Source organism: Diabrotica virgifera, chromosome 1 (genome assembly GCF_917563875.1).
Source record: "Diabrotica virgifera virgifera chromosome 1, PGI_DIABVI_V3a".
Taxonomy (NCBI): domain Eukaryota; kingdom Metazoa; phylum Arthropoda; class Insecta; order Coleoptera; family Chrysomelidae; genus Diabrotica; species Diabrotica virgifera.
The window spans coordinates 122,790,662-122,807,575 of record NC_065443.1 but is presented as its reverse complement, the minus strand read 5'-3'; the positions used below and the strand labels follow the sequence as shown (position 1 = coordinate 122,807,575).

At 34.9% G+C, this 16,914-nt stretch overlaps 1 protein-coding gene across 4 annotated transcripts in view; it reads right to left on the bottom strand.

Moving 5' to 3' along the window:
* Window positions 1–1,314: 1,314 nt before the first annotated feature.
* Window positions 1,315–16,914, bottom strand: part of LOC114333773 (ATP-binding cassette sub-family C member 4-like) — a 91,881-nt gene continuing 76,281 nt past the window's right edge. For 3 of the 4 annotated variants that reach the window (XM_028283768.2, XM_050644058.1, XM_050644060.1), the window contains 5 exons: window positions 14,713–15,181; window positions 12,365–12,722; window positions 9,452–9,602; window positions 4,937–5,167; window positions 1,315–3,460 (listed from right to left, as the gene is read on the bottom strand). In XM_028283768.2, the coding sequence (XP_028139569.2) occupies window positions 2,541–3,460; window positions 4,937–5,167; window positions 9,452–9,602; window positions 12,365–12,722; window positions 14,713–15,181 (2,129 nt within the window). In that variant the 3' untranslated portion in view covers window positions 1,315–2,540. The remainder of the gene's footprint in view (window positions 3,461–4,936; window positions 5,168–9,451; window positions 9,603–12,364; window positions 12,723–14,712; window positions 15,182–16,914) is intronic. The other variant, XM_028283770.2, reaches the window with a different exon arrangement.

The window sequence follows — 16,914 nt, the reverse complement described above, 5'->3', positions numbered from 1 at the left end:
TCCAGAGAATCTATGAAGCCAGCGTAGTAAATAAGTATTAAGTATTTTTAAAATAAGTATTGATTCATTAACATTAAATTATTATTAAAAGTTAACAATACCTGGTTTTTAATCTCAGAGTTCTTTAAAATTTCAATATAATTTCAAAATTGATGTAATTAAATCAACGGCGAAAAAATTAAAGTAAGCCTTTAATCACTGTTTTTCATGCTCTTTTGAAACGCGCAGACAAATATTTAAAATTTCAATATACAGGGTGTTGGTTCAAGGTCACAATTACTTTGTATTTTTTTCTTAATTCGGACCTGGATTTCTCTTGTCATTAGTAATTGGGTCGTTCCAATGTGGTAAATAATTATTGATTATTTTTAAAATGAGTATTTATTCATTAACTTTAATAATTTATAACAAAAAGTTATTAATATCTGCTTTTTAATGCCAAAGTTCTTAAAAATTTCAATATAATTTCAAAATTAAAGTCATAAAATTGTCTGGCCGAAAAATTGAAGAGAACCATTAAACTTACTTTTTTGTTCTCTTTTCAAATATGCAAACAGATTTTCAAAATTTGAATATACAGGGTGTTGTTTTAAGGTCACAATTACTTTATAATTTTTTGTTAATGCGGACCTGGATTTTTCTTATGGTTAGTATGTGGGTCGTTTGGGTTTTGAATGAGACATATGTGTACCAAATATCAAAAAAATATACAGGGTGGTTCTAAAGTTATGGCTTAGGAAAGAAATGGGCAAAATCGATAAAACACCCTGTAACTCGGTTATAAAAGTCGGTAGGGCAAAAAATGTACTATATCTAGAACCGACTCGGTGACGTCTATTCACCATTAAAGTATTTCCGTTTCCCAATGAAACACCCTGTATTAAAGTCAGAATTTGGTATTCCTTTTTGAAAGTAAGTTAAATGTAAGACCAAATACTTACGATGTCAGGATAGTATCACAAGGTTTTTTCCTGGTTTTCCCTCGTGATTTACTATGGAATCTCTAACGCGAGAATTTTACTGGGATCGTTGCATTTGTCTTTTTAAAGACAGATCACATGCTATGATTTTTTTGTGACGGATATTCTTGAGTTGGGATTGATTTCATGTAATCGAATGAACTATCTTTTAATAAAGTCGTCCCAGGAACGCAACTCATAAATATTGGCAATATCATTTTAAAGTCTTCTACTTTAAAATGTATAATACATGTCTGAATTGCCGATATAAATGAGTCAGATTAAATAAATTATTAGAAGAATTTTTTTACTTAGCAACAACATTTTTGTTTAATCTAGTAGTATTTTGTATTTTGACAACGGCACCCGATTTGGGCTTCGAAACGTTAATAAAATTATTTTTTCAATTTAATTGTGGCTTATTTCCCATCTAAATAGTTAATTTTTCAACTGATAACAACACTCGTAAGTCGTCTTCGACCTGGTCCTTAAATCATGGTCTGGGTCTGCCTCTTTTCCCCACTCCTTCCGCTTTTTGGTTATAAATGTGTTTTGACGGTTCACATTACCAGGTATAAATACCTAGGTCATGAGATAGAAAAAGATAATCAAATCGTTGAGCTTCTCCATTGTCGTCTAAGACTGACTTGGGCAGCCTCCGGCAAGTTGAACATTTTAAAATTGTCTGAGGTACCAATATAATTGAATAGAAAAACCTTTACTCAGTTTGTTGAACCAGGACAAGAAGAACAGTGCAAAAGATCCGTGTGGCTCAAATACTGTTGCCCAAAATTGGTCTTGGTCTTGCAGTCTTGGTCTTGTTCTTGCATATTCGCAAGACCAAGACCAAGACCAAGAAAAAGACCGCCTAATTTTAGCAAGACCAAGACCAAGACTGAACGTGCAAGATTTGAGCAAGAACAAGACTAACCCTGCGAGACCAAGAGATGAAAAAACCAAGACCGAGACCGAGAGCGCAATACCAAGACCAAGACCAAGACTAGGTGTATTGGCGCAAGACCAATACCAAGACTGTCGAAGTCTCGTCTTGTTCTTGCATTTGGGCAACACTAGGGTCAAAGGGCGATGGAGCGTGCTATGTTGGACGTTTCACTGCGTGACAAGATCAAATCCGCCAGCTATGACCAAAATCAGAAGTGGCTTATGCAGTTGAGCGAACAGCAATACTGAAATGGAACTGGGTAGGTCACGTGGCTCGAATAACAGATAACAGATGGACAAAGCGGATGCTGGAATGGAGACAGACCAAGAGATAATGCCTACTGAAACATAAATCGCCCACAATACGTTGGACTGATGATCTAAAACGTTTTCAAAGGAATTGGATGTAAGAGGTACAAAATCGAAGCAGATGGAAATTTATGACGGAGATTTAGGTCCAGCAGTGGCCACGCGAGGATTGAGTGATAATGTTAATTCCAAAAAGAACCAGGCGTTTGGAAATGCATGGAAAAATTTGATAGTTAGTCTGGACCAAATTGAAAGTAATTAAAAAAATTCAATGGTGTGTGTTTTCTTTTGGCTGTATTGCCTCATTTGCTTTTTAAATTGAATATAAAACTATTCAGTTTTTAAATGATTTAACAGTCCAGCTTGTTCAACCATTTTATAGAAGATACCCGCACTGTTTTTCAACAGATTCATAGGCGTGTCAAACTCTTTGATTTGTCCTTTATCTAAAACCATCACTTTATCACATTCTAGAATACTATGCAGCCTATGAGCAATCGTCAGCAAAGTGCAACCCGTGAAGTTCCTCTTTATCGTATTATGTAACAAAATATCAGTTTCATGATCCATATTAGCAGTGGCTTCATCTAAAACTATAATTTTAGTTTTTCTTAAGATAGCTCTCGCTAAGCAGATCAACTGTTTTTCACCCGAACTGAAATTAGAACCACCACTGTTGGTTATCTTTACGCCTAAACTTGGAACCAGTTCTTTCATGTTTACTTCCTCTATAACCTTCCACAGCTCTTCGTCTTTAAACTCATTCATAGGGTCTAGATTGGAACGGATGGTTCCGGTGAATAGAATTGGATCTTGTGGAATAATAGCTAGTTTTTTTCTTAGGAAGGTCAGGCTTAATGTTTGGATGTTCACGCCGTCTATAATTATTTTCCCTTCTGGTTCATAAAGCCTAAATATCGTTGAAATGATTGATGATTTTCCGGCTCCTGTCCTACCACAGATACCAATTTTTTCATTTGGTTCTACTTTGAAATTTAAATTCTTCAATACAGTTTCTGAATTGTTATATGTCAACGACACATTCTCGTACACTATGGCTCCTTGTTTAGGCCAATTTTCCATTTCGGAACCCTCTTTTGGTTCCGAGGGTATTTCTGTGTATTCTAGAAGTCTTTCAACTGATGTCATTAGGTTTTCTAGATCCGCCCATGTGCGTACGCCCCATTGTACTAGACCTGCTAACATGAAGATTTGGGTGAGGGTGAGACCAACATTTCCTGCACTGGTGCCTAAAATTAAAAAGAATAAAAATAAATTAGCTATATATTTTATTTGTACATTTAAAGGTTTTAAAGGATATAAAGTATACTATACGCTACATTCTGATAATACAACTAGAGGTGGTAGTGCTATTATAATAGAAGAAACTATCAGACTTCTTGAAGAAGAAATAAGCGACCAAACAAAAATTTTCAAGCTATTCCGGTAAGTGTTAAAACAAAATCTTTTGAGCTTTACGTTACTGATATCTACTCTCCACCAAAACATTACCTTAAAACAGATCATTTACTAGAATTTTTGAAAAGACATGTCAAAAGATTTATAATTGTCTTGTACCTATTATACACTAGTAATATCCCTGAATTACATCATAATACATTCGCTGGTGATATGGCCGTGTTTGGCCGTAGGTGAAGATCACGAAGAAGCAACAATAAAACCTCAAACCTCTGTTAATAGACTTACAACTGGAATAAATGCTGGCGAATTAAAATAAACAAAATGAAGTCAGTGCACATTAAATTTACAAAGAAAAAATAACACTGTCTTGTTAATGTAAATAATACTACATACTACTACAAGATACTATACGCCGATATTGCAACATATTTCGATATTACATTAGATGCTAGAAAAACGCAAGACGCTAGACTCAAAAGAAAAAGGTGGAAAGATGCAGTCATAGAAGATCTAGAGAAAGAGTGAGACAATGGGAATTAGTGGCACAGGACCGACAAACATGGAAGGCAATAGTAAACGAGGCAAAGACCCACGAAGTGTTGTAACGCCATTGATGATGATGATGATGATGATGATGATGATGATGATGATGATGATGATTAGACGCTAGGCTTAGCTGGAGGGCACATGTTAAAAAGAAAAATAATTTTGTATAAGTAAACAGATTCTAGAACCTATATGGACATATGACATCCAGCTGTGGGGTTGTGCTAGTAAGAGTAATTTATCATCCAGCGATTCCAAAACAATGTGCTAAGGACCATTATCAAAAGTCCTCTGTACTATATGAACAGTAGCCACAATAGGGACCTAGAAATGGATACTGTTAAGAAGATCATTGGAAAATTTGGCAAGAGTTACGAACAGCGACTTCCTCAACACGCCAATGTTTAGGCTAGCCAGTTAGTTGACAATACAGATCTGGATAGAAGACTCAAGAGGAAGAAACCCTTCGAGTTATTTAAGTGAAAAGCAGGGTATAGTTCAAGTCATGGTACAGGTTAATATTTGTGGAATAAATTAACAGAACCTAAGGGATACTAGTGAGTTTGCACTTAGTCTCGAGTTTTTAGTAATAATTTAACCTATAAAAAGTTGCTCATTGTTTATATTGTTTAATCAGATTGTAAAGTTAGTAAGAATATTATTGGTGTTTATTAAACAAAAAAATTCCAAGTTCTTGATGTTAAGTAAAAACTTTAGTCACGCACTCGTATTATTATCTATGTATGTAATTTTTTTACCTGTGTCAAAAAATATGAAGGTAAATACAACCAGTATGATAAATATGGAACAAAGGAAATCCATGATAAATCCAAAGGCTCTCATGGAACATAGTGCAGTATAATGAGCAGATGTGAATACATCCTGGTGTCTGTCGTATTCTCTAGTGAGGATACCCTGTGCTTTGTACGCTCTTATGGTGGTTAGGCCTTCCAATGAGGCGTTTAGATGTCCAATCATTGGGCTTCGTGCTACAAAAGTATTTCGATTAGAATACTAAAAAATTTATTTATTTGTAGTTAAATTATTACATAAATATTAAACACAAACAATAATAGTAATAAGTAGACAAAAACAGGTATAGAAAATATTCATCGAAAAGTACGAACACACCTTATAAAGGGACAAAAGCATCATCCTCGTAGTACACTAGAACAAACAACATTACCGCGATATTTAGGAGGAAGAGGACTTATGTAATATAGGTGACCAATCAGATAAACAGATTGCTAATTTAAGAACTTATTTTCACATGCAGACTGAGACATCTACTATACATCGCGCGACTTGCGCAGTAGACGACACAACACCGCTTAAACTGAGGGAACCAGAGGCGGCTCTAGCCCATGTAGCGCCCGTGTGCAGCCAATGCCCTGGCGCCCTTTGGCGGACGCGCAGTGAAAATGGAATAGTTGAATAGGTACCTACTTAGTATTAGTACATGGATTATTAGAGGGTATTAGGTACGCTTATAATGTAAACAAAAATCCAGATGCAAATATTGCAATATTAAATGATGCCGGGAGCCAATAGGTATTCACGGCGTCAGAACAACCTACCCAAATCTGTTAAAAAGATTTAATTTAAAATTAACTTTTTTATCTATGAGGTAAGGTTAAAAATTGGTTGAGGAAATTTGACAGGTTTGATTATTTAAAAAAATAATAATTTATTAACGAATTATTACAGGACGCACATATTACAACATATGTATACTTATAAAAAAGTTACTTTTCGTGCTTTTGCATTAGCAAAATCTTGAATAATATCACTTACTTCAGTTTTCAACAAAATTTCAATTCAATTAACAACAAAAGCAATAACAAAAAAATTGAATGAAATTATAACATTAGCAGAAGAACAACAAGGTTTTAGGTCGGGAAGATCATGCACTGACGCTATATTTATAATGAGGCAAGTTCAAGAGAAATCGTTGGAATACAACAAACCGGCATATGTATTTATGTTTCGTGGACCTTAAGAAAGCATTGGACAGAGTCACATTAAGGGACGTTATCCACTTGTTATACTCGAGAGAGGTACCTCTGGGAATAATTAAAACGATAGAAAACATCTACCAGAACAACACAATAAAAGTAAAAGTGAAAGATGAACTAACTGACCCAATTGAAGCCGGCAATGGGATAAGACAGGGGGATTCATTGAGTCCTTTATTGTTCAACCTGATCATGGACGAAATAATACAAAAAGCAGGAACTAAAAAAGGATACCAAATGGGAGAAAAACAACTTAAAATAATCTGCTATGCGGACGATGCAATACTAATCTCTCAAAGGAAGATGATTTAGAACGTATGCTGCATCAATTCAACATAATCGCCAGAAAATTTAACATGTTAATTTCCTCAAAAAAGACAAAATGCATGGTTATAACAGCAGATCCAATAAGATGTAAATTGGAGCTGGAAGATCAGATAATAGAACACGTGATGGAGTTTAAATACCTAGGCATAACACTATCTAGCTACGGAAGGCTCGAAACAGAAGTGGAAGATCAAGTGAATAGAGCCAACAGAGCCGCAGGTTGCCTGAATGACACAATATCTCTCTCTCTCGTTCCATCCCTCCTTGTGGAGTATTGGGCGCTTATGCGTTTCTTGGCCAAAAGTGTAAGATTGCTGTCTGGCCGGGACAGCGCATCTTCTTTTGTTTTTATTCTCTGGATAAATTGTGAACTAATTCCCTCCACTCTCTTCTATCTTTTGCTCTCTTTTTGAATGACACAATATGGGGAAATAAAAATATCGGAAAAGAAATGAAAGGCAGAACTTACAAAACAGTCATTAGACCAATGATGACATACGCGACAGAAACACGACCCGACACAGAGAGGACAAAAAGATTGCTCGAAACAGCGGAGATGAAAACCCTTCGAAAAATCGATGGTAAGACTCTATGGGACAGAGCTAGAAGTACAGATATACGACGGAGATGCAAGGTGGATAACATTAATAACTGGCTAAGAAACAGAAGAATAGAATGGAATGACCACATAAGCCGAATGACAACAAATAGGGTAGTCAGGACAACGAGAGACGTTTCCCCAATAGGAAGATGATCAGTGGGAAGACCACGAAAACGATGGAACGACAACTTACTAGAGCCACATTGAAAAAACAGACAGAGTTATGTCTATACAAAAAGAAGAAGAAGACTTCAATTTTTATTTTATGTCCAATACTTACTATGAGTGATAAATTTGTCAACACTGAAAGTAATTTGTTTGTATACAAGTGATTTAAAACATCCAAAGGTGTAGTAACATCCAATGTAATTTTTCATTAATCGTTTTAAAGCATATTTTATGTTGAAAAACAAAGTAAAGGACCCGCTCTTTGGCGCTAGGCGCCCCCAACATCCCGGCGCCCGTGTGCACCGCACACCCTGCACAATAGGTAAAGCCGCCCCTGGGAACCAGAAACGGTTCTAAACCTCTACACGGGTGACATCCCAATGAAGCATTAGCCAGGAGTGTGTTGACAATATAGGGTCGAACTATTGGTTGACATAAGGAAAGATGTTCCCCGAAACAGAAGGATCATTACTGGCCATTCAGGATCAGGTTATACCAACCAAAAATTACCTGAAATATATCACCAAAGACCCTCAGGTTCAAAACGACAAATGCTGATAGGGATGTCAAGCCCAAGAAACCATCCAACATCTTACCGGGGTCTGCCAAGCATTTGCCGCAACTGAATACAAGGAACGGCATAACTCAGTAGGAAATATCCTTCATCAAGAGATAGATATTAAACTGGGACTTCTTCAAACGGGCCATATTCTATATTATTAGTATGTTTCTAAAAGTATGCTTGAGAATGACAACTACAAGCTGTACTGGGACCATACTTTGTTCACAGACCAAACAATGGCACATAATAATAGACTAGGGGCCGGTTGTTCGAACGCTAATCAACATTGATCACTATCAAATACTTAATTACTGTCACAACTGTCAATGTTAACTTTGTTTGGGTTGCCGAAAACATAATTATTGATGACAATTATGAAATTAGTTAATCAATTATGTTAATAATTGTTATGTTAATTGACTAACTAATCATATAATTATAATTAACTATGTTTTCAGCAACCCAACCAAAGTTGACATTGACAGTAATTAAATATTTGATAGTGATCAATGTTGATTAGCGTTCGAACAACCGGCCCTAAATCTCGTACTACTTAATAAATTAACTAGAAATAAAACACTCATTCATGTGGTGATACCTAACAACAATAATCTACGTATTAAATTCACTGGAAAGATTGGCCAGTACAGAGATCTGGAAATTCAAATACGAAGATAATTAAGAATGCAAAGTATCCAGACAATGCTTATTATTATCTCTACTTCTGGAGTCATTCCAAAGAACATCCTAGAAAACATAAAAAAAGCTGAGTCTGAATGAACATATCTATAAGACCATGCAGAACTATGTACTTAATAGTGTGGCGGCATCTAAGGGGAGCTGACAACTTATGAAAATTAAATCAGTTCTACCTGACGGGACTCTAGACTTGATGTGTGTGTGTGTGTGTGACGGTTTCATCAAAAACCAAGAACTTCATTCTAAATTATGAAGTTTTTGGTGAGTTTATTAAAATTTATAAAAGTGACCCTTGTCGTGGAGAGTAAGAGATAATGTATATAGGGGATATAGCTGCTTCTTTTAATCAAGCGAGACACACGTGATAGCAACTCGTTGTACACTAGTTCGTTTATGCCCAGAAAATTGTTATACTCAATGGTTTATATCTTAATTCATTAAGGAGATTGATATGGGTAAATTTATTTTCTTCTCTGCAACCATTTCTTACACCATTACTTGCACTTCTTCCATCTCTTTTTACGTTTCCCAAAAGTTACAAAATGTAAGGAGTGAAGAAGCAGTTCATCTTCTGGAGAAACTATGGTGAAATGACAAACTTGATAGCTATACATGAAGAGTGTGTACTACGCTTCTCATTCCTGGCAAACGTAACTGTTCAGGAATACCTGATAGTGAGTGGCAGGCCTAGGGTAGCTTAGGTATGATTTATTGCAGTTATTAGGTTTCACGTAGCCTGTCGAAGTCCCGAAGATTTGTATAGTATTTACTGTAAGATGTACAATAAGTCAATTGGCTGCAGACGGCCATTGTGTGACTGAAGGTTTCCAGAGAATAGAAAAGAGCCCAATTAGAAGAAAATTTTTGAAGAAAATAAGCAATAACCATAATTTGTACTTACTTGCGGCCTCTAATCTTTTCAAACTCCTTCCAGCTGGTAAATATAATTTCCGTATTAAAATTAACGATGAGAAAAACACCAAAGCAAAAATAAGGAAATAGGGATTTACAAAAGAGATTAAAAATACAATTCCAGCTACTGCGAAAGTTACCTGAAAAACAAAGGAAATAAGAAATTATATGAAAATAAATGTAATAATTATTTCTTCTTCTTCTTCTTCTTCTCTTCTTCTTCTTCTTCTTCTTCTTCTTCTTCTTCTTCTTCTTTTTCTTCTTCTTCTTCTTCCCCTATTATATAGGCAGAACTGCCTGTTTTTCTTCAACGGTGCCTTTCATTCTGCCCCTAAGTTGTCATTCCATCTTTTCCTTGGGCGTCCTATACTTCTTCTGCCTAACGGTGACTTGTCCCTGGCTATTTTTACTATCCTTGATTTAGACATCCTGCTTATGTGTTCATTCCACTCTTCTTTTCTGTTCTTTACCCTGGTATTTATATTGTCTACCCCATATATGTGTCTGATTTCCTCACTTCTTACCCTGTACTGTAGTCCTTTTCCAGCAATCCTTCTTAAGATCTTCATTTCGTTGGTCTTAAGATGTCTTCGTGTTTTGCTTGTATTTGGTCTTGCTTCGGCCGTGTAAGTCATAACTGGCCTAATAACTGACTTATATTTTCGGGCCTTTGTTTCCAATCTTAGGTGTTTGTTTTTCCAAATTGTATCGTTTAGGCATCCGGCCGTTCTACTGGCTTTAATTATTTGGTCTTTTACCTCTTCTTAGATATTGTTGTCGGCTGATAGATTAATTCCCAGGTATTTGAAAGTCATTATTTTAAATATTCATTACTTGTTGTATAATTTGATTGTCTAACTCCAATTTGCATCTTATTGGTTCTTTGGCTATTACTAAGCTTTTTGTTTTTGGGCTGATATTTTCATATTCATTTCTTTTGCGTTAATGTTGAATTCGTGCAGTTATCTTTGTAGGTCGTCTTCGCACTCTGCTACTAACACGGTGTCATCAGCGTAACAGAGTATTTTTATCTCTCTATCGCCCATTTTGTACCCTCTTATTTTCTTCACTTGTTTTAATATTGCATCCAACATTATGTTAAACAGTAGAGGGCTTAGTGAGTCTCCTTGCCTGATTCCTGTGTTTGTTTCTGTAGGTTCTGTTATTATTCCATTAACTTCCATTTCTATTTTATTTCTTACATATATGTTTTCTATCAGTTTTATGATATCCAGTGGTAAATTTTTGTCATATAGTAGGTGTATCAAATCTTTTAATTGGATTCTATCAAACGCTTTTTCTAGGTCTATGAAACAGAAAAAGGCTGGTTTGTTATACTCTAATGATTTCTTCGCTATTTGCCTTATCACAAAAACTGCATCTTCCACTTTTAATTCCTTGTTGTTCATCCGATATATTTATGCACGCCATTATTTTCTCTATCAGTATTTTTGTTGTGAGTTTCAGTATAGTGCTGTCTTTATAGTTACTGGGGTCTGCCCTATCACCTTTCTTAAATAACGCTACCATTTGAGTGGTTCTCCATTCTTCTGGAATTCTTCCTGTATTTATTATTTTACTTATAAGGATATTCAGTTCTTTGTGAAGTCTATCTCCTCTGTATTTTAAAAAGTTCATAAGCTATTCCATCTTTCCCAGGAGCTTTTCGATTTTTCATATCTTTTAAGACGTTCTTTATATCTTCCTCTTTAGTTTCTGTTTGCTCATCCGATTCTAATCCTGGTGTTTCCAGTTCTTCGTGATTTACTGTTTGATAGAGGTTTTTAGGTAATTTGTCCATGCATTTGTATCAATATGTGTTACTTCTATCAATTGCTTCATCTCTGCTCTTTGACCTCTTATTATTTTCCACATTTCCTTTTGAATCCCATGTCGTGCTCCATCTCTTTTGAAAATGCTTCCCAATGTTCTGTTTTCTTCCTTCTTACTATTGAGTTTAATTCATTTCGTACTGTTTTATATTCTTCATATGTTTATCTCGTTCTTTCAGACTTGCATTCTAGGTAAATTTTCTTTTTTTCTTGGCATTTTATTTTTATTTCTTTACAGAACCATGGTGTTCTCCTTTTCTTTCGTATATGTTTACTTATCTTACGTTCTCCAAGTGTTACCGTTGCTGCCATTTTGATATTATCTCTGATCTTCCTCCAACTTTCTTCTATGTCTTCATCCGGTGTTATGTAATTTTCATTCAGTACTTTTTGCAGTCTTCTCTGGTATAGATCTCGTGTTGGCAAGTCTCGTAGCTGTTCTACCTTTATTCTTGTCTCACATTCAATAGGGTCTTCTTTCTTGTTTCTTTGTAGCTGTATTCTGATTTTTCCAAGTACCAGGTTGTGATCGCTTCCAATGTTAGCTGCACTTAAACATCGTATGTCTAGTACTTGAGAGTGGTGGATGTTTCTGTTTGTCAATATATAATTAATAACGGATCTGTGTCCTCTTGTATTTTGAAATGTACATTTTTGTTGATCTTTGTGTCTGAAGAACCTATTGTTTATTCGAAATTCGTTCTGAGAGCAAAAGTTAACAAGTAGTTCTTCATTTTCATTTTTGATGTCTTCATTGAATCGTTGCTTTATTCCAGGTATAATTATGTTACCGACTCTTGCGGTAGTAAATAATTATTTAATGTATAAAAATATGATTTTGATTAAATTTGTAACGACCATTAATTAATTTTTATGCAATATATCGGTTGACTTTAAAAAATGATAAACATTAAGAAGAACCGATAAAAACTCGAGGAACTAAAAGTGGCACCACACTTCTCAATGTGCTATTTGTTATGCGGCTACGCTGTATGCGCTACGTATGTATGCGTTATCTGATGATGTACATTGTTAAATATTTTTATAATTAAAAATGTGTTAATACATACCCTTATACATTCGCTAAATATGTTCAGTATATGCTCATCAATATTTGTCATATCCTGTGAAAATCTATTGAGAACATTCCCAATAAAATGGGTGTCAAAAAATGCCATAACAGCATAAGTAATACAAGTTACCATTGCTTTATGTATGTTGATAGATGCCCTTCTACAGAAGTCGAAGATTGTATAGGACTTTAGTAAAGCTAAAAGTGTTGTAGCTAATATCATTATTGAATAAAGTCTTATGGTGAATTTCTCAGTTGCCTCTGCTTCAATCAGGTCTTCTGTTTGTTGTGAGGATGCCAGGTTTAGTTCGGTTATGTTTTTTTGAATGTCTAGAACGACTTGTTTTTCGTCCACCCTAAAAATATTAAGAAATAATCACAAGGAGGACTGTATTGATGAAGCAGAGAGTTGGTATTTAATCTGCTCTTTTAGTTCGTATTAAATAAAACTGTCAACCAATATAAATAAGACAATAATAACTGTCGACAATAATATCTAAGACCTATACCAACGATATTTCGCCATATTCGCCTCTAATAACAAATACGAATAATAATGTCTTTCACCTAAGTCTGTATTTATACATAAGAAATTATTACAACCACACGCACAGTTCTGTCATGTTACTTATGGTTTGTAGCTTTGTATAAGGTTAATAATATTAACTTCTATATTATAGAAGTTAATAACATTTTAAATTAATTAAATTAATTGTATTATAAGGGTGATTATACTAAGGATAATAATATACCACAGGATATCGACAAAGTACCCCGCACAAACCTTATGGAAATTAGGTCCCAGTGGATTTAGTTCATACTTTATGAAAATACTCTTTGAAGCGTCCTGATAAAAAGTTCTCATGGGCACATGGAGGATCGATCGTATGGAGGATTTTCAGGATATGGGGGCACAAACTCGGAAAATTATAAGATTTACCGTGCATTCCAATTTTCTCAGTTACTTGTTATCTGGTAACATGTAGACGTTTGGATTAAATAAAAGTACTAGTAGTCTAGGATTTTTTCTGGCTATCCAATGGCGACCTTTACTTTGACCTTGACTTTCAACGGACGTCATCTTCTAGAGTTTCGAGGGGTTTTAGCATTAAATTGTTATAAACTGATTACTCATGGGTTTTTGGATTCGCTAAACAGGAATATGCCATCAGAATTAACCTCCGGATGACGTGGTGGCCAGGGCCACTGCAAGGGACGTCATCTTCTAGAGTTTCGAGGGTTTTCGGCATTTAATTGATGCAAATGAATTACTGGAGGGTTTATTAAGGTCCCTAAACACGAATATGCCACCATAACCGACCATTGTTTCCAAGGTAAATGAAAGGGGCTCCTAGAGTTTTGAGGGTTTTGGTACTACATTGATGCAAACGGATTGCTCACAGGTTTTTGGCGGGGATGAACACTAATACCCCATCAGAACAGACATCGGAGTACCTGGTGCTTAAGACACGTCATGCTTTGGAGATTCGAGAGCTTTCGGTACCAAATTAATGTAAACTGATTACTCACAAGTTCCGGGGTACTAGGTGCCTAAGGCACGTCATCTTCTGTGATTTCGAGAGTTTTCGGTACTAAATTGATGCAAGCAGATTTCTCTTGTGTTTTTGGAGTTGCTGAAATAATTGAATAGCACAACATAATTATTTTAATAAAAATCTACAAATGGCAACAAAAACTTTTCACCAATTTGTACGCTTTCTTTGAACAGCAACTCAGAAAACCTCCGAGTACTCGGTGTGTACCATCGAAATTCCAAAAGATGACGTGCCTTAGGCGATAGATACTCCGGTGTCTGTTCTGATGGCATATTCGTGTTTAGAGATCCCAAAAACTCATGAGTAATCTGTTTATATCAATTTGATGCCGAAAACCCTCGAAACTCTAGAACATGAGGTCCGTTGAAGGTCAAGGTCAAAGTAAAGATCGCCATTGGATAGCCAAGAAAAATCGTAAATAGACTACTAGTACTTTTCTTTGATCCAAACTTCTACATATTGCCAGATAACCAGTAACTCAGGGAATTGGAATACCCAGTAAATCTTATAATTTTCCGAGTTTGTGCCTCTCTATCTTGAAAATCCTCCATACGATCGAGTTGTGCCCATGAGAACTTTTCATCACAATGCTTCAAAGTGTATTTTCCCAAAGTATGAACTAAATCTACTGGGACCTAATTTCCATAGGGTTTGTGCGGAGTAATTTATGGGTTTTTTGTAGATTTTTGAATCACGAAAATAATTTATTTGTGTAAATATTGTTTCATAGTGATGTGAATGTTGTCGGATTTTCCATTCTTTTAGTAAATTATGATTATTATTCACTTACCATTTTGTTAACAATTTATCTGCGTAACTATCTGTTCCCTGCGCCAATCCAAACAAAACAACGTTGAGAGTGATTAACAAAAATCCACCACCAAACTTGAAATATTTCTTGTAAACATCAAAATCGACTTCTCCCTTTTTATTAACTTCACTATAAACATTCGCCTTTACACCATTCTGCTCTGTCTCAAACAGTTGTTTTTGTTTGGCATCTCCGTTCATCTTAGGTTCATTTTCTTCTAGTACTTCTTTTTCCAAGTCGTCGTCTTCGACTACTATTTCTTCTATTTGTTTGATGACTTTTTCTGTGGGCTTTCCATTATATTTTATCAAACCTTCATTCATTATTATAACGATGTCAGCTTCCTGGATATGGTTAGCTGTTTGAGATACTAGAATGCATATTTTGTCTTTTAGATAAGATTTAATACATTCATTGAAAATGTAATCTTGTACATGTGCATCGAGAGCTAAAATAAATAGTAAAATAGAGTGTTTCATCAACAATTCAATATACTAAACTAAGAATACATACACCAAAACTTATATGGAATCATCTGACATTTTTTACTATTTCGTGCGAATTTAAAAAAACGAACACACGAAGTCAAACAATATTTCTTCATCAATTTACGTACACTTCATTGATGATTGTGGGTACTCAAATTCCCCCCTTCTATTTTACATCTAGATAATCTATTCTCACTAACTCTTTATTTTTATAATTCCAACACACTGATGTTAGCTGTTATCATTGCTTGTACTATAAACAACTATAAATTTAGTAGCTGTGTAACCAATTTTTCATGATACTTCAAGTTCCATTGACAATTGTTGTCTTGACATCAGACAGATTCGCTTTTGATATCTCACATCTTAGTTGCCTGTCAGCTCTTGTAACACAATGACCTAATTTGTTACCTTTGACCCACTTACAACGTGTGGGAGTCATATGTTATCCTAGGGCCATATCCTTAGGGATTATATCCATCCTTTGGAATTTGCTATGTTAGCATTTTGATGTGACTTTTAGTCCATTTTTGAAAGGCTTTGACCTTCGTATTTTTTGGTTGGCTCACCATGTTCTTGTAAGTATAACCAAACTTTGATTCTACCTTGGTCATCACTTTAAGTTCAACATTTTGATAATTAATATGGTTATACTTATTTTAGGCAACACTGATGATGCTCTTTTTAGAGCGAAAACGTTCTGTTCGATGTTTGTAGCCCTATAGGGCTTTTTAAAATAATATACCTTTTACCAAGACCAAAGTTTTTTATTAAATTTTACAAACAATATTTATTTTAAAGCGATTAAATAACAAACACATAACAATTAAATAAAACAATAAAGTATTTAACAAACAAATTGAAAGTAGTTGTTTTAAAGTCAATAGCATACAAAATTTTAATGTAAAACGAATAATGTTTAAATTGTTTTGATTTATTTTTTTTTGTATTTTGTGGTAGTCAGTGTTATCACCTCTAGTCCTTATGCAAGCTTCAGTTTGCTTGGGCACGCTCCTAATCAAATTATCAAAATTTTGTTTTGATAGGTTGCTCCATCCTTTAAGAGTAGCTTATACTAGCCGTGCGGTGTTATGCGGATTATCCCGGCGAGCACTAATTTTTCTTTTAGGCATATCCGATAAATACTCTATAGGATTAAGCTCGAATGAGCAAGAAGGCCACCCCAAACAAGGGATACCTTCTGCTTCAATGATGTCTGTAGTTACTCTAATGGTATGTAGAGGTCCATTATCATGTAATAAAATTAAATTTTCTCCTGTTGCACCTCTCCAAAGCCTGACTACAGGTTATCAACATACCTGTGAGCCAGTGGCGGCTCGTGATCTTTACAATAGGGGAGGCTATACCTAACTGTAAAATATCTAAACAAATTTGCATTAGCAAAAAAATGCGCCAAAAAATGTAATTTAAGGCACCGTTTTTTTTACCATTTTTTATTTACATTTCATAATATCATCGTAATTTCATAATACATATATCATTTTAAAAATAGTTAGTCTATAATACCGAAGTTTGTGTCGTTTATTAATTTATTAACAATTCCATCTTTGTAAGTACCTAGATATAAATAAATACAGATTTGAAGTTTTGCAGTCCATATAGGTTGAATGTTCACATTTTTTAAGATACTCAACTGATTTTTTTTTAATTCTAAACGCGGCCTATTGCGAAT